The 17,924-nt window shown below is 44.5% G+C and overlaps 1 protein-coding gene across 1 annotated transcript in view; it reads left to right on the plus strand.

The window, feature by feature from the left end:
* Positions 1–17,924, plus strand: part of LOC107375142 (huntingtin-interacting protein 1-related protein) — a 37,864-nt gene that overhangs the window by 201 nt on the left and 19,739 nt on the right. The window contains exons 2-18 of the mRNA XM_015943512.3: positions 324–731; positions 916–979; positions 3,632–3,774; positions 5,018–5,074; positions 5,859–5,939; positions 6,105–6,181; positions 9,331–9,392; positions 9,541–9,681; positions 9,764–9,821; positions 9,902–9,977; positions 10,058–10,186; positions 10,262–10,390; positions 16,378–16,561; positions 16,639–16,727; positions 16,810–16,926; positions 17,005–17,103; positions 17,444–17,638. Coding sequence (XP_015798998.3) covers positions 651–731; positions 916–979; positions 3,632–3,774; positions 5,018–5,074; positions 5,859–5,939; positions 6,105–6,181; positions 9,331–9,392; positions 9,541–9,681; positions 9,764–9,821; positions 9,902–9,977; positions 10,058–10,186; positions 10,262–10,390; positions 16,378–16,561; positions 16,639–16,727; positions 16,810–16,926; positions 17,005–17,103; positions 17,444–17,638 — 1,782 coding nt within the window. The 5' untranslated portion in view covers positions 324–650. The remainder of the gene's footprint in view (positions 1–323; positions 732–915; positions 980–3,631; positions 3,775–5,017; positions 5,075–5,858; positions 5,940–6,104; positions 6,182–9,330; positions 9,393–9,540; positions 9,682–9,763; positions 9,822–9,901; positions 9,978–10,057; positions 10,187–10,261; positions 10,391–16,377; positions 16,562–16,638; positions 16,728–16,809; positions 16,927–17,004; positions 17,104–17,443; positions 17,639–17,924) is intronic.

Genomic DNA, 17,924 nt, shown 5'->3' on the forward strand with positions numbered 1-17,924 from the left:
ATTTGAAAACACGCCAGCAGTATTTACACCAGATCATGTGGTCTATTGTACAGTCACTAAATCAGCATGTCGATAAAACAAAGGAAATCAGTATTATGTCATTAAATGAGTGGGCGTGGCCACGCCACATATGGAACTCAGGAAAAGACACTTGTGTGTATTTTTGTAACCGTAATAATGTTTTGTCCCTGAAGGTGGTCGACGCCGCCGGTATAATCTAACAGATGAACAAATTTACACAATGTCTTTTCTAAAAGGCGGTTTTGTTTGGAGTGAGACGTGAAACCAGTCCTACTGGGCTGATCAGTGGTTTGTTTTTCCAGTTTCACAGCTTCCAGGTCAGCCCTGAGATGTGAGGAAACCTCTGTAGCTGTTCGTGTAACCTGGAGGTCCTGCTTCTCTTGATGAAGCCCTTCATGTAAAAACTACATGTCTGTGGTTTTTATTCGTTTATTTCTTTAGTTTCCTGGTTTACACATCTGTCACGTGTGGATTTGTGGGCTAGATTTGGAACCTTGCTACACAGGTTTTTAGGTTTTAACCGTAAAGGTGAGCGTGGCGGAGAAGAAATCCTGTTTAACTGGAGCGCTGAGAGCACCTGACCCAGCTGGATTCTTCTGGATTTATTCAGCTACCTATAAAGGCACACAATGAGCAAAACCAAGAATAAAAGTGAAAATAAGACCGAAAAAGCTTTGGCTGCAGAGAAGGAACAGTTCAGCAAACAACAGGTGAGTAAATGACGTCTAGAGCCTGATTCTGGAGGTAAAACTGCTAAAAAAAACTTTCATTTAACACTTTACTTTTTGATTTGAATGAATCGTTTCAGAGCCGTGTCTTTTCTCACTAAAACCTTTTAGAATGACTCGTGTTTGCAGGAAGCTAACAGTTGGTTTTCATGCTGGTTTCTTGCAGCTCCTGAGCATCAGTAAATGCGTGGCCACCGCCGAAGTCCCACCCAAAGAGAAATATGTGCGCAGTATCTTTTTAATGGTGGTTCCTGGTTCACAAGCTGTCTACGTATTATTAAACGCTTCCTTCAGATCTTTAAAAAACACGTTTGAAGATCTGGTGACGTGTGAAAGTCGTAAGAAAGACAGGTTAATTTTATGCTGCTTGTTCGCATGCTAAGTGAAAAGTGCTGTGAGAGTGTAGTTATGCGGTTATTACTAATTAATAAAGGGTGAATTAATAAAGGATGAAATAATTAATGTGATGAATTTAGGAAACATCCCAAAAGGCACTGAAATGTTTAAAGCTGTCCTCTGAAAAGTTGGTTTGACCGCTAATAAAACAAGTAGACATTTATATAAAATGGATCTGGTGTGAACCTGAGTAGATGAAAAGGTTTGAAGCACCCAAGATTTCCCTGTTTTTCATTGAATTGTTGAAACGTTTACGAGTGTTTGTTGTTCGTTGAAGATAAACAATGTTTACTCGGTAATAGATTCTGGGTTTGTCATGTGTTTTACCCACTTTACAAAACATCTAACTTGGTTCCTCTAAGTGATTAATCAACTTTACATGTGATCATCATCCGTGGTTCTTCAATAAGCGACTCAGATGTTCCACTACGGCGGATTTAGGCCAACTCATGGTGTGTGCGTCAAATCTAAAGCAGCGCCGAATCTGACCTTACGTGTGTTTAGTGGTTCTTGTGAGGTGTGTGTGTGTGTGTGTGTCAGTCAGTGATGGCCAAGAAACATTTAGGTAAAAACCACATTAACATAATTATATAGCTGCTACAAACAATACCTATGAAACAAGGCCCAAGATGCTGCTGATATTCACAGCAGGGGTGGCTCCAGAGGGTGGACTGGGGTGGGGCACTGGCCACCCCTCCAGAAAATACTGGACCCGCCCCTGCTCCACAGCGACTCAGTAGCCCCACACCCATGAGAGTGGGGACATTCACTTGTTACAGCGGCACAAACAGAAGAATTTGAAGGAAATGGTAATGGTAAATACACATAGGCAGTAAACTGGCATTGTAACCTTCAGCCTCTAAAACCATGAATAAAAAGGTAGAACAATGCAGCATAAGCGACACAGACATACCATGTAAATGTGCTATTGTGCAGGTATTGAACACACTGAGTATTGCATGGATGTCATTGTGAACCAGGATAATGCCAGTACCAGTTAAGCTGAGGAGTTAACACGCTTACTGCAGAGGGGATGAATGACCTACGATAGCGTTCTGTTTCACATCTGCCATGTCTCAGTCTGCTGACCTCTGATCAGATTCTGGTTCTTATGAGCGAAACAGCTGATCCTGGAAAACTGCCGTCTGGGTCTTGGAGAAAATGTGTACAGAAACTAAGAACTCCACAGCCCCCCCCCACACACACACACACACACACACACACAGCTGCAGTTGTGTGATGTCACCTCTGACACAGATGACCTCTAGCTCGACCTTTCAGGAGGATGTAAGGACAGTGCTTGATGTGAGATGGCCTGACAGTTTCCTCTTTAATCTCACTGCTTCACTAAAATAAAATAGATGTGGAAGGCTTAGGAAGTGATGGTAAAGGATCGTAACACATTAGCCTGTCTCTGTTAGCATTGTAGTTAGGTCAGAGTTTAAGGCGCTGATTGGGTCATGACACCTTTGTTGCATCTCAGGAGCTTTGCTAGCTAAATAATACCACACAAAGGGCTAGCTCACGAGCCTGACCTACGCCTGCGTCCTTTATCTCGGTAATGAAAACCAAGCAGCAGAGGGTATAGCTGCCCAGACGTTACTGTAACAGCTGTTTAAGCTCTTATTGGTGATTCATTGCAGGGATAGGAGGATAGATACTAGTGTTAATATGATTTCTGTGGAAGTTGAGTAAAAGTAAAAAGGTACTGGTTTTAAAGTATAAAAGTAATGCAAGTTAACACTGGCACTACCGCATCTCCCCATATAAACGTTCTTATTAAAGGACATATTACCACAATGTTGATGACAAACTTGAGATACCTTAGGCACACACACACACACACACACACACACACACCCCACATACGTACACACACACACGTTTTAGTGCAAAGCAGTTACGTTAAATAACCATAAGTGGATGTTACAAACCAAAAGGGAGTGAGAATGGTAGATGGTTAAAAAATTTTATCAGGATGACGCAGTTTATATTAGTCAGACAGGGGGAGAATGCCTTCTCCAGGTCAGGGACGAGGTCCTGTCTCAAGTGATGTTTACGTGTCTGGGGGTCTTGTTCAAGCTGGAGCTTGAGATCGATAGGCGGATTGGTGCTGCGATGTTTGATGCAAGCGTTGAGTTTTCTCCGCAGGGTGACTGGGCTCTCTTGGAGATGGGTTGAGAAGCTCTGTCATCTTGGAGAGGTTCGGAGTAGATCCACCATGGTGATGTTTTCTAAGCATGTCCAACCGGGAGGAGACCTTAAGGAAAACACACTGGAGGGACTATGTCTCTCTGTTTCACTGCAGATGCAGCAGCAAGCTGCTTACCGATCTCCTGCTCCGTCTTGGGGCAGCAGCAGCTCAGGAGGTAGAGCAATCAGAGGGTTTAACAGTCCAGCACATCTTCAGCAAGTCAAAAAATCAGTTTCAGCTCAAAGTTGATGTTATGCATTGGTGTCTGAGAGTGTCCTTAACCAATGGGAAGACATCATCCTGGGAACTCACAAAGAGGGCGGAGCCACCACCTTCTGGTCCTACGTTCTCAACCTGCCGCTGTCCAGCCACTCCATGGTCAGCTGGAAGTTCTGCTATCTGCTTCACAAGGTGCTCAGGGATGGACACAAGAATGTAAGTCATTGGCTTCTTCCTGTGAATCTGTGTGTCCTGCATCTTCTTTGTCACGCTGTGAGTTAGGGGAGGTTAGGACCCAAGATGCAGCCCCAGGATAACAAGGCAGGAGTTGTGAAGATGTAAAAATCCTTTATTTAGGGGTAAATCCAAAGGGCTGGAAGCCCAAAACCAAAAATCCAAGAATCAAAACCTGGGAATATCCAAAAACACAAGAGACCTAGAGAAATTCCAAATACCTAGAGAGGGGGGCGAGACAACGCTGACACAAACAATGGACCAACAACCACACTGAGGCCTAGTCCACACGTAGCTGGTTTTTAAAAAATGAATATCCGCCCCTCCAGAAACTTGCATCCACACCACCTCGTTTTAAAAACAAACTCTGTCCACACGTACCCGGATAAATACGTTGTTAAGGACATGCCAGACCTGTAGGCGGCAGTACTTCCCCCGTTCTTAACCTCGTCCTTCGTCTGTGGTCTTCCACAAGGAGCAGTAATTCTGCTTGCAAAAACAAACAAGCAGAAAGCGCTTGGACAATTGATAAAGCGAGCGCAGCTCTGAGGGCATCCATGCTGTCGGCTAGTGTAAACACAGGTCGCACACGTGATGTCAGCATTTTTTTGTCGCGGAAAGTGACGTTGCGGACCTTAAAACTCCAGTTTTCCAGGCCAAAACGTAGAAAAATATCTACGTTTTGGCAGATCCCCAGCTACGTGTGGACAGGGCTTGAGACACAGACAGGGTTTTAAACACAGGGCAGGATGATTGGGGGATGAGCTGCAGGTGCGTGGGGAGAGAGAAACCTGGTGAAATCAATCTACTAATCAGGGAGAGGAAACTAAGCTGATGAGGAGAAATAAAACATGACCTATGAATAATAACCAAGCCTAAAGACTAGAAGAAGAAGACAAATAACTAATGATCTAAGAAGGAAAGGAGAACTAATAAACCGGTGGGGAAGGGCCTAGAAGAAAACCTGAACCTAAGAAACTACAGGGAAAAATTAGCTAGATAATATAAATACAAAGAAAACTACAGAATAAGTGAACCTGGGAAAACCTGGAGGGAGCTGGAGACCTAAAGGGGCACAGGAACCTAAGGGGAGAACCTGGAGGGGGGCTGGGGAACACATGAGGGGGACGAAGAACGCAGACCATGACATTCTTAAGTGCTTTCTCGTGATGATGATGATGAAGATGACGTGTAACCAGCTTTGTTTTCCTTTGATCTAATAAAGGCTGTTGCAGATTCTCACAGATACAGCCGTAATGTGAAGGACATGGGCGTCTTGTGGGTGAGTGTCTCTGAAAAGCTTTAGTAATCCATCTCATCTGTTTGTGTTTCTCTAAGACAAAACAGTCTGACCCGGTATTCACTCATATGAACATGAATTTATCTTTTTTAAAGGTCGACTTCACTGGAAAAAAAAACATTTTTTATCGTTTACTCTGAGTTTCCGTCACACTGTCACATTCATGGACTCACCCATCTTGACTCACGACGGGGAAGGCTGTTGATGGTTTAGCGTCCAGGAAGCAGCAGAAAACGTCTTGGCTAGTAGAAGCTAGCCGTTAGTATTAGCACCTCCACCACACAGCAGAACTCCTCCATGCTTGTGGTACTTGTGGAGATAAAACATCAGCGTTGCAGAGCGAACAGAGTCAGTGGTAGAGTCGTGTTGCTGTTAGCCAATCAGAGGAGAGATGTCCAAATACCAGGAAATAAGACTCCAGATCCTGCCGTCTGAAGCTGCTCTCTCCTCAAGCTGAAACAGGCGCACCGGAGCTTTTATTCCCCAGCGAATGGCTTGCAAGACCTGCATTCCTACTGGAGACCAGTGCAAATGCATTAAAATATGAGTAAAGAGGACCTTTAAGAAGCTGAGGAATTTTTCTGAACATTTTTTGGTCAAATTTCTAAAACCAGTGTGACAAATAGTTTGTTTTCTTCCAATCTTACCTTCATTGTGTCAAATATTTGTTCTGGTTTTAAATATTTGGTCACAGAATTGAATTTAATTGAGTGAAATTAGGTGGGTGTAAATAAAGCTGTCTAAACTTCTCCCTCCCTCCTTCTAGGGAAACTTGCACGATCGATACGGTCACATCGTCGCCTTGTCTGCTAAATATCTCTACCTGAAAATAGAGTTTCATGCAAAGGTAAAGCTTTTCTGACTTGGTTTGTGTGTGGTACGGTGAGTTTCGTCCTGAATAGAAACCAGATAGTTTTGCAACAACCCACATAAACGACAGCAAAAAGGAGAATGTGATCTTATCATCATCCAGGAAGTATGGCGTGTTTAACGTTTCCTGTTCCTTCAACAGCACAAAGTGATCCCCGGTAACCTGGAGGCCACTGATGACACTCTAGAGAGGGAAGCAGGAACTGAAATGACACAAGTGTACGTTTTATGTCATGTGATCTGGTCGTGTGACAGCTGCTTGTTTTCAGTTCTTCTGAGTAGTCAGTGTCTTACCTGCTGTAGGCAGAAGTCAGAAGCAGGCTGAAGATCAGAGTGGGCTCTTTCTAGAGCCTTTAAATTCATTTTCATACTACACTGTTTTTGCATCAGATGAGTATTTTTCATTTTGACACTTTTGTTTTACAGAAAATATATTTAATAGACCACATTAGATAAAAGCTGCAGAGTAAACGTCAGAATTCGTGCAGGTGCTTCAATTTCAAGAAGTTATTTTCCAGGATTGGAAAGTGTTTGATATTCTAACTGCAGAATTTGTAATAAAAGACAATCCAAACATTTGATTAAACACCCTAATTTAATGATTTTTGTAGTGATGCACCGATAAGAAATTTTGGGCCGATACCAATATTCGATATTAAGATAACTGTTAAGGCCGATACCGATATACTGACATTAATGCTTCTAAAATCAGCAGATTTTGTAAAGAATGAAAATCATTAAAGCAGAATTTACACATACACACACAGTACTGCTTCTAAGATGGTTACAATAACAGTCACATGACTAAACAAATAAACACCCTCACCCCTCACCCTTCGAAACAGGTAAACAAATGGAGACAAGATGGGAAAAAATACCGGTGTCGGTACAGGATCGGCTCGGGGTCCGTCGACTGCCGATGACGTCAAAGTAGTTGATTGGCTGAACATGAACCTTACGGAATTACGTAATCACGTTACGTTGTTATCACGTTACGTTGGTCCAGGCAAATCTTTCTGTTGGAAAGATGGACAACTTTTACAAAGAAATCCATCATTACCTCTTTGAAAATACACTTTTAGCATAGAGCTGCATGTATATTAGGGCTGAACGATTAACTGCATGTGCAATTAAATTGCGATGTGACAAAAGGAGATTTTCTAATCGCAAAGGCTGCAATTTTGCAGCGAGTGGTTAGCGCAATGCTAATATACGTGGAAAAACCCATAGGAATGCTAATGCTAATATCACCAATTACATTCTTACAAATTATGAAGTAGAAACGTGCCAAATGATTACATTTGGAGTCTAATAGAAAGTAAAACTACCATCAATCAAATAAGTACAGACAGGTATTTTAGTAAAGCCAGAAAACTTTAAACTCCAGAGTTTTGGCTAGCAGCTATGAGCGTAGCTGAACTACGCATGGACAAGATGTCAAAAACTCTAAACACAAAATACTTCAATAAACGGGACACACTTCTTTCCTGCATATACAATTTCACAGGTGTTGCTAATACCTATGATCCTTCAAGGGATGTGCTCAAAGAGGAGTTCAACATTATAAATACAACATAGTGTTTTATTTTACAAATACCATTATAAACACAAACTTACGTCGTAAGAAACATTATTTTAATAACGAAACTGCTAAATTCTTTCCAACAGTATAGATGTGTAGTGTATTTTGTCCGAGTGGGTTTGCCGTACTTTGACGTCATCGGCAGTCGAAGGACCCCGACCCGATCTTGCACCCGAGCAGATCCTGTACCGACACCGGTCGTTAATATCGGCTCGGTTTTATTCATCAGACCGATACCGTTATGTTAAAAAATGACAAACATCAGCCGATACCGATATTGATGCCGATATATTGGGGCAGCAGTAGCTCAACAGGTTGAGCGGGTTGTCCAGTAATCGGAAGGTTGCAGGTTCGATCCCGGCTCCGGACAGAGAATTCTGCCGTTGTGTCCTTGAGCAAGACTCTTAACCCACCTTGCCAGCTGGTGGTGGTTGGAGGGACCGGTGATGCCGGTGCTCGGCAGCATCGCCTGGGCAGCTGTGGCTACATCGTAGCTCATCATCACCAGTGTGTGAATGGATGAATGATACAGTGTAGTGTAAAGCGCTTTGGAGTCCTGACTCTGAGAGGCGCTATACAAGTGCGGCTCATGTTGTCCATCCCTAATTTTATGATAAAAAGAACAAGCTAGAGAGCGATCGTTTTGCTGTGAGTGGCTCTTTCTCGTAACGCCGACGTGAGCGGTCCACTGATGGCGGGACCAGCGGCGTCCTCTGGTTTAGCTGTGAAGCAGAGCTTCTTTGAGCATGAAAAGGTGTGATGCTAGTCCTGTTTCCTTCTAATGGAACAGTGAGGGCAAGAAGGCAGCACTCTGGGTCATATATATGCCCTCTGGCTTTAAAATCAACTAAACCTGGTTGAATTCCTGCACTCTGAAAATGATTATTGGACCAAGCAAACATCGGTTAATACTTAAATGAAAGATTTAAATACATTTTTTATCACTAATGTTATTTATCCAGACTTTTGAATATCTGAGGACCGTTAGAGTGTTTGCTAGGGTGCAGCAAACCCCCAGTGTGTCATTGGAGCTGAAGAGGAACAAAGCAAACTGCATGCACTCAAAAGAAAACAGAGAAATGCGTTTAAAACAATCTTAGTCATCTTGGCCTCCGTAATCACCAACTGAACTTTCTGTGTAAGGTTTGATTAGCATTGATAAATTCACAACCATTATTTATTAAAATAGTTAAACAAACATAAAATCAGGTTACCTCTTACGGTAGCATCATGTAACACGATTGCATGAAACATTTACATGTAATTAGATTACTTAAAGACAACTTTTTAGGCCCATCCTTTTTTCAGTGTGCAGGATTTGCTAAAACACCTTCAGCTTTTTGCTTTTTGAAACAGGAAACACGAGAATCTGGTGCAAAAGTCCATTAATGTCAGTAATCCAGACTGCGAGACCATCTAAAGGCTCCGGAACCTTCTGCAGCTGTTCTGGAGTCATCAGCTGATCGGAGTGTGACACTTTGGGTCTAGATTAGAATATTCTGACTGAGATTTTGAATGTGGGGTTTTCATGAGCTGTAAGCCCCAGTCATCAAGGAATGAGTCTATCTCATAGATTAGTTTGACCTTTTAAGTTGAATTACTGACATAAATGAACTTTTACACCATAATTAAGTTTTTTGAGTTTTACCTGTAGGTCACGTTCTGATTTACTCCCCGTCAGGTTTTCTCTCTGATCCTGGAAGCTGAATTAGCTCTGATTTCTGCTTGTTGCAGGTAAAACGCTGCCAAGAATGGTCTCTAATGAATGATGCTTGATGTATTACAGGTTAGATATGACACAGGAGCTGCTGGATTACCTGGATGCTGGACTGAAGATGTCTGAGACAGGTAAGATGTCTTATTTCCTAAATAGTTCCAGTTCTGATGTCTGCTGTTTAAAACTGTACTCACCCATCAGCACTATTTCCTCTGATGACTCATACAACCCAAACTTCAGTTAGACGTACGATTTGTGACGCGCTCTGCTTGTTTAAAGTTCTTCGTCAGATGGATGCTAACGGAGCCAAGTCTACGACCTCAGCAGGACAGTGCAGACTGGCTCCGCTCATTCCACTCATACAGGACTGCAGCTTCCTCTACCACTTCTCCGTCCGACTGATGTTCAAACTTCACAGCCGTGAGTGGCAGAGCTGCTTTTCACCTGCACAGGTCTTCCTCTCTGGTCCAGATTTAGACTAATCAGCATCCTCGCTTCTTAGGCATTCCTCCGGATGCCCTTCTGGGGCATCGAGAGAGATTCCGTGACCTGTTTGCGAGGTGGGTCGATGGTACTTTATTTATTTATTGTGTACTTTACCAACTCATTAGAGCAGATGTGTTATTTTTGTTTTGTGCAGCCTCACACAGTTCTTCAACCGGGCCCGAGAAACGGAGTTCTTTAAAACTATCATCCAGATCCCGGATCTCCCAGACGTAAGAGATGGGAAAAGAGGTTTAAAATATGATTTTATTGTATTTGTTTAGTAAGTAATGCGTTGATTCTTACTCCACAGGCCCCTCCAAACTTCCTCCGAGCTGCTGCCTTAGCGGAGTATAAAAAGCCGGTGGTGGTGATGCCCAACGAGGATCATCATGAGGAGGAGGAAGTGGAGACGCAGCCGGAGCTCAGAGAGGCGCCCCAGGTATGCTCCGCTCAAAAACACGTGAAAGGATGACGTGGGATTTTTAATATGAGGTTTTGTTTACGATTATGACAGTACTACTTACTCAGCCAGATGGGAGCACCTGAATCTTCTGTGGAGCACAGAGAAACTGGAACTGACAGCTGGAAGAGGGAGCCAAAGCCAGAAGCTCTGAAACCGGAGATAGAGCTCATCAAGAGCGAGGTAAGAGGAGGCGGGCTTGGGTTTCATGGTCGGGCGGTCGCCATGTGTGTCCTGTTCACCTCCACGTACAACCCAGAGGTGTAGCTACACACACACACACACACACACACACACACACACACACACACACACACACACACACACACACACACTAGCTCTATGGTTATCTTAGCAAAGGAATAACTTAGCTCGTCCTCCCAACATTTTTATTTCGTGTCCAAAAAAGGAAACGGGATTAGGAAATATTAATCAACGTTGATCTTTTCTGTCTTCTCATAAAGAATTAGTTTGGCAATTTTAATTTGGTTTTCTGTGTTAAAATATGTCACAAGCCATCTTCCCAAACTAGCTTGACTCTTTAACAGATGCTACGTCTCAGGTTGACTTGTATTTCTGTTCATGCGTGGGCGTGATATTCAGCCGCTCTTTAAACTGCCTGCTCACTGTAGGAGCTGATTAGCGATCGCCGCTAACCTAGACTCTGATTCTGGCAAAACCAACTTTATGTGGCTCAAGGGAGACTCAGTTTACTCACAATCCATGTCCATGAAGCTTATGTACACTTCAGGTTAAGACCCTTGCCAGCTGTTCCTTTGATGCTGAGGAGACAACTGACTTTACCTGTAGCCTAGGATGGAGGAAACACTTATATCAGTACCTCGGGATGGCATTTACAGCCAGCATCTCACCTTCGCTCGGTTACCGACAGGAGGAGACCCCACTCGTAAATGCTTTTTGCGTTCCACGAATCCGAGGAACTAGGTTTTATTTCACACACAATAAAAAAGAATAATAATCCAAACGAAACCCCGACAACACGGTTAAAAAGTGAAACACCTCTTTGCCAATAAACCGAGTTATAGCAAAGTTGAGCTGAATAAGCTCTCCAAGAATGACACCAGGTCAGATCATCACAGACAACAAGCTCAAAGCAAAAGCTTCCTTCTTTCCATCTCTCTACCTCACACACACTTCCCATCAAAAGGCCTTCCTCCTAAAAACTCTCAAAAGCCTTTCTCCAAAAAGCTCAGTCCATGACTGACTCTCACTCATCCCATCAAGCTCATCTCTTCCTTTTATTCACTCTGTCCCCCCCCCCCCCCCCCCCCCCCCCCTCACAGCCACTTCTTTGCTGCTTCAGACTTCCTGGTCACGTGTTCCTCTTCTTCCTGTTACTTCTCCAACGGCCCCGAAGAGACCATAAATCTTGGATGTCATGATGTCACCTTTTCTTCTCCCAGTCTTCATCCGTTCACTTGTTTCTTCTTCTCTGCATGCTGTTGACATCAGCCCAACGTTGCCCCACCTTCTTGCTTGTCAGGGGGAGCGATTTTGTTGATTCTAAAAGTCTATGTCTTGTTTGCATAAACCATTAGCTGGTGCACCTGGACCTTCTCCAGAATGAGCCTCCTTGCCGCCTCCTAACCCTAACCCTAACCCTAACCCTCCTCCACATCTCTGGAGGTCAAAAAGGTTACCCCAGAACCGTGAGACCGAAGCAGCTCGGTGAAGGCAACTAGCAATTTAGGACTTCAGGGGTGATGAGCGACGAGGCTGTAGGACACACACACACACACACACACACACACACACACACACACACACACACACACACACACACACACACGGATACACCTAATCCAGACTTAATTCCATACATTAAAAAGTCTGATTATACTCCATACAACAAAATAAAACAACATTCTCATCCATTGTAGAAAGCTTCCTGAATGGCCTCAGTTTGGAGAAATTGAGTTGACATGTTGTGATGCTTGCTCTGATGAGCCCATTATTTAGGGGTGATGAGCTAAAAGCTGGTCTGAGTGCAGCCCAGACTAAAGTTCATTTCTGCTGTTTAAAGGCGACACCAAACTCCTGAACTTCACACACATTTGGTAAAACGGTAAATGGTCTGTATTTCATATAACTCCTTCTAGAGTCCTGGAACCCCCCAAGGTGCTTTACAATACAATCAGTTATTCACACATTCACACACACATTCACACGCTGGTGGTGATGAGCTACGATGTAGCCACAGCTGCCCTGGGGCGCACTGACAGAGGCGAGTCTGCCGAGCGCTGGCGCCACCGATCCCTCCGACCACCACCAGCAGGCAAGGGGGCTTAGGTGTCTTGCCCAAGGACACAACGACAGCTTCAGACTGAGCAGGACTCGAACCTGCAACATTCTGATTATGAGGCGAGCTCTTATCTCCTGTGCCACCGTCGTGCCAGTTGTGCAGGATTTTTATTTAAACCTTTACTTCAAGGTTCAAGGTTGTCTTTATTGATCCCAAAAGGGAAATTGAATTGCCTCGGACACATAAAAACCAACAACAACATGCACACACACACAATAAATAAATAAAATGAATTCACTGGACACTGCTGTAAGCCACACCCATGACAGAAATGTCATATATACAGTCATACAAAATGCTCGTTGTAGAAACGCACGGCAGCAGGAATAAAATGTTCAGTGGAACACCGGAGCGTTAACATTCGCCCACTAAAAGAGCTCCTGAGATCCTTAAAAACCTGGTGAAGGGGTGATCCTCCAGAGACATAACTGTCTTACGTTTACTCTTCATCCTTTTGTCGAGGATCATGTCAAATGAATCCAAGCTTTGCCCAACCACTGAGCCAGATAGTGTTGATCCTGTTTTTGTCCTCAGCAGTGAGGCTCCTGCCCCAACACAACACAGCATAAAGCAACACACTGGCCATGATCCCCTGATAACACACATTCAAGAGCCTCCTACTTACATCACAGGATCTTAGCTTCCTAAGAAAAAACAGTCTGGACTGGGCCTTGTTAACAGCGTCGCTGTTCCTTTTCCAGCTTAACTTATCGTCGAGGTACACCCCGAGATATTTATATGTCTCCACAGTTTCTACAGGTTGGCCTTTGATGACTACTGGAGAGAACGTTTGTTTTTTCTTTCTAAAATCAATAACCAGCTCTTGTGTTTTGCCAACATTGAGCTGTAGAAAATTTGCATCACACCATCTAACAAAGGAGTTAACTTCCTCCCTGTAAGCCAGGTCGTCACCCCGGGAGATCAGGCCCAGTAGGGCAGTGTCATCGGAGAACTTCTGTAGGTGACAAGATGGTGAACCGTGCCTATAGTCAGCTGTGTACCGTGTAAATAAAAAGGTGATAAAACAGTCCCCTGTGGTGCACCAGAGTTTGTAAAAATCAAGTCCGAGCACTTACCCCCCACCCTCACAAACTGAGGCCTGTTTAAGAGATAGTCTAAAATCCAGGCAGTGGTGGAATTGTGCAGCTTAAAGTCCAATAACTCATTTCCTAACATATGGGGCTGGACGGTACTAAAAGCACTAGAAACATCAAAGATCATAAGTCGCACTGAACTGCTGGTTTTTTCAAGGTGTTTGTGAATTATGTCCAGCAGATACAGAAGGGCATCATCCACACTCACACCCTTCCTATATGCAAACTGGAGGGGGTCTTGGAAGGAAACAACTTGTTCTCTTAGGCATTTAAGGACGACTCTCTCAAAACCTTTCATTATGTGTGATGTCAATGCAACAGGCCTAAGATTGGACAACGTGCCGCTGACACCTGTTTTCTCAGGGATCGGCACAAGACAAGAGGTTTTCCACATTACAGGTGTTTTAGCAGCAGACAAGGACAACATGAAAATGTAGTGGAAGACAGCTGCGAGCTGCTCTGCACAAACTTTGAGGGTGCGTGGATGGACACCATCAGGGCCTGCTGCCTTGTTAGGCTTTAGCTGACTAAACTGCTGCTGGACTAAAATCACGATCATCAAATCTGGCAAAAACTGGTTCATCTCATTCACATCCATCCCAGTGCTGTGTAAACCTGTCTTACCCCCATAGCCAGTCATGGTTTTCATCCTGTCCCAAAGACACTTCGAATTAGAAACATCGATAGTGTCATGACTCCCACGCTTACATCCTCCCCTGCCTCTGCTGCCTCCTCAATCAAGCCCTCAGCCACTTAATTACCATCACCTCACCCTGCTCACCTGCTCCCCCTGCTATATATTCACCAGCCAGCCACCAGTTCCCTGCCAGATTACTGAACGCTCTTTGTCAGTAGATCTTCCAGCCTTGCACCTTGCCTGATCACAGCCTCCGGACCTCGTTTTCTCGCCTGACCCCTGCCTAGGACCCTGCCTGCCATCACGACCCTCGCCTGTCTTTGACCCCTTCTCTAGCCTGCTCCATTTACCTGCTTCGCCTCGTTCTGGTTTTTGACCCACGCCTCCTCTCCGACTGTCTCCAGCCTCGCCCTCCTCGGGAAACGCCACATCTAATTAAGACTTTTAAAGGAGCTTTACTGTGTTTGGCGTCATCACGGGTCCTCCAAGTTTTGGTCTTGACAAATAGAGGTTTCAATCATATCTTTATATTGCTGTTTACTTTGTCCGATGAGAGTTTTAAGCTCCCTTTGTGCCACCTTAATTTGCATTCCTTATTTAAGAAGCATCACCAAGTTCCTGCCAGCTGCCGTTTTCTGATGGTGATGTTTACACGTGTAAATAACCACAGAGCTGCAGCTTTCAAAAACCTTCTGGTGATTTAAACGCTGTTAATTACACATCCAAACTGGTTGATGTGACTTCAGTGTAAAGATAGAAACAATCTCCCAAACTGTGAGTTAAACATATGTTTTGCCCTCACGAGATACTCGGTGCCAGAGCATCGGTTTCCGAAGCCAGCGATAAAACGCACATTTCACCGACATTTAACCTCTAACCTCTTGATATTTAACCTTCGCCTCACCCCCATCCTAACCTTATCCGTGTTTGAGAGGGACGACAACTAGAAACAAAGCTTTGCATGCACAAGCGGGTTAAGGTTAGGATGGGGTGAGGTGAAGGTTGAATAGCAAGAGTGTAAAGGTCACAATTTGGTGAAATCACCGTTTTACCGCGGGTGTCAGAAAGTGACGCTCTGGCACTGCGTGGCGCCTCCTGACAGAACAAACGCTTGGTCACCCATCGTCAGTTTTAGCCGCTTCAGGTGTCAGGAAGTGAGGTTGTCAGTTTTTTAACATTTAAATAAAAACACAGATTCAATAACTAACATGGACGTAAATTTTGGGGGAGTGACGGGGGGTCAAGTCCCCCCCCCCCCACCCCCCACCCTTTCCAAAGTCAGTTTTTGTCCCCTGCACTTCTATCATCCAAAAACAGTAATACTCTATATTAAACAGACACTGGTTGAGCACCAGGACCACGTGGAAAACGACCGCTTGTGTTAGAAGCCCGTTTCCCAGGAGAACCGTCCATGAGCTCATCTATTGGCTCTGCTGATACTTGCTAATGTGTGATTGGCCATTCCTGCCATCTGTGTACTTGACGTTTCTGCATTCCTGACATTACATAAAAGAGTCTCTAGGCTGTAGTTTTTACGTATAATTACTGTTAAGACCCCCACCCCCCCGGTCTTCATGCCGGTTGTGTCCCCCCCACTTCGAAACTCAAAACTACGTCCATGATAACTAATATTTAGTTTGTGTCATTATTTAATCCTTTATTACTTTATTTATTTATCCTCTTTCTCTCACTGGAATCGATAAAGAAATACAAATGTCCTCGTTAGATGGATGCTCTAAGTTTGAGCATGGTGGTGGGAATAATGGCACATTAGGTTTGGAAAACAGCACGCAGATTAGAAAATTCCTTTATTGTCCCTCAGTGGGAACGTTTGTGTGTAACAGCAGCAAAGAAGATTCACAAGAGCAACAACTTGCATTGAATAAATCATGAACTGTGTACAGCAACATGTGTGTATTTGTATCAGCACCAAATGGGCTTTTTTATGTATTGTTGTCTTTTTAAATGTAAATAATAATAGAGAACATGAAGGTCTGTAACTGTGCTTTAGTTGTTGGTCTCAAACCATCCTGTAACAAAGAACCTACATATCGGTAACATCTGAGCCTCGTTGGAGTTGTTCCAGTAAACACTGAGGTCATTTCCTCTTCTCCAGGCCCAGAGGTGTGTCACTGAGTTGAAGTCCCAAGTGAATCGTCTGGAAGCCGAGGTGGAGGAGCAGCGCACCCACAAACAGGTGGCTCTGGTGGAAAACGAGCACCTGCGGATGGAAGTGGATGCGTTACGCAGCGCTAACGTGGCTAATGTCGGGGCTCAGATTGGATACAAAGAAGCAGACAGTGAGTGAAAACTTCTGTGATCTGATGAATGAGCCAAGCTAAAGAAGCCCCTAAATGTCTGCTCTTCTTCGGCACAGATCGAGCTCAGGCTGCAGAGGTCAGATTTACTCAGTTAAAGGAGCGACACGCAGAGCTGGTCACAAGTCACGCTGATCTCATGAAGAAGGTCATTTCAAACTCTTGGGTTTCACGATTTGAGCTTTTTTCAGTTTGTAGGAGAAGGTTCCGACCTGTGGCTTCTTGTGCAGAATGCAGAAACCTTGAAGATGCTGTCAGGCACACAGCAAGTGCAGGACGATCTGCTGAGAAGCAAACAGCATTTAGAGAGCGAGCTGGAGAATCTGAGACAGGAGAAACGAAACATGGTGGGTCAATGTCCTCCTGATGATCAAACACAGTCGCTCTGTGCTTCATGATGATGACGAATACTTTCTCATGATCAGGTGACTCAGCAGCAGGAAGCTGAGCGTCTGAATCAAGAGCTGCTGGAGCTGAAAGCAGAGATGGCCAGGCTTCGTAGTACGTTCGACGATAAAGAAAAGGTACAAATGAGGATCGCTTTAGAGATTCAGATTTGTTCACCGAGGAACCGTGTAAGACTTCCAGAGAATCCTGGCTCAGTATAAGCAGCCATCCGCCACGACTCACTGGGGATGGAGAAGACAGAGCACACACACACACACACACACACACACACACACACACACACACACACACAAACAACAGACTCAAACAACAAATACTCTGAGTTATTTCAGCCACTAAAGCCCAAAGAGTCTTGGTCAAAATTGCTGAAACCGTTGGAGCCCGTGTGCAGGACAGCGCTGGTCTTGCTGTTTTATTTTGCTCGTGTATTATTTTCCTTCTGTTTCGTTTCTCCAGGAGGGGACTCAGGTGAGCAGCAGCCTGATGGCTCTGCAGGCAGAACGAGACGCGCTGCTTCGCTCTGCAAGAGAAAACGACGCGGCGCTGTCCACCCTGAGACACCAGGCGCAGCAGCAGCAGAGCTCTCTGGACCTGGATAGAGATCGGACCAACCGAGAGCTGGAGGCCCTGAGAGCGCAGCTGCAGCAGCAGGTACCAGCTCCTAACCAGCATGCTGGATTGTTTTGTGCAGGAGGAACGTTTCTACTCGCTCCTTGTTGAATAAAGAGCTTTGGGCGTCAAATGTAACAAACGGTCTGTGCCGCCTCCAACCTGCTTTTCTATGCAAGTTATTAATGTAACAGAGAAACCATTCAGTCTGACAAAAGCTGGTTTAACACATCGTAAGCGTAGATACGCCACCTTATATTTGCATTTCCCAACTCGGTCGGCTCATGGGTCCCCTGACTGAAAAGATAAATGGGGCTTAGAGGTCATG

The sequence above is a fragment of the Nothobranchius furzeri genome, chromosome 6 (assembly GCF_043380555.1).
Source record: "Nothobranchius furzeri strain GRZ-AD chromosome 6, NfurGRZ-RIMD1, whole genome shotgun sequence".
In the NCBI taxonomy this organism is placed as follows: Eukaryota; Metazoa; Chordata; class Actinopteri; order Cyprinodontiformes; family Nothobranchiidae; genus Nothobranchius; species Nothobranchius furzeri.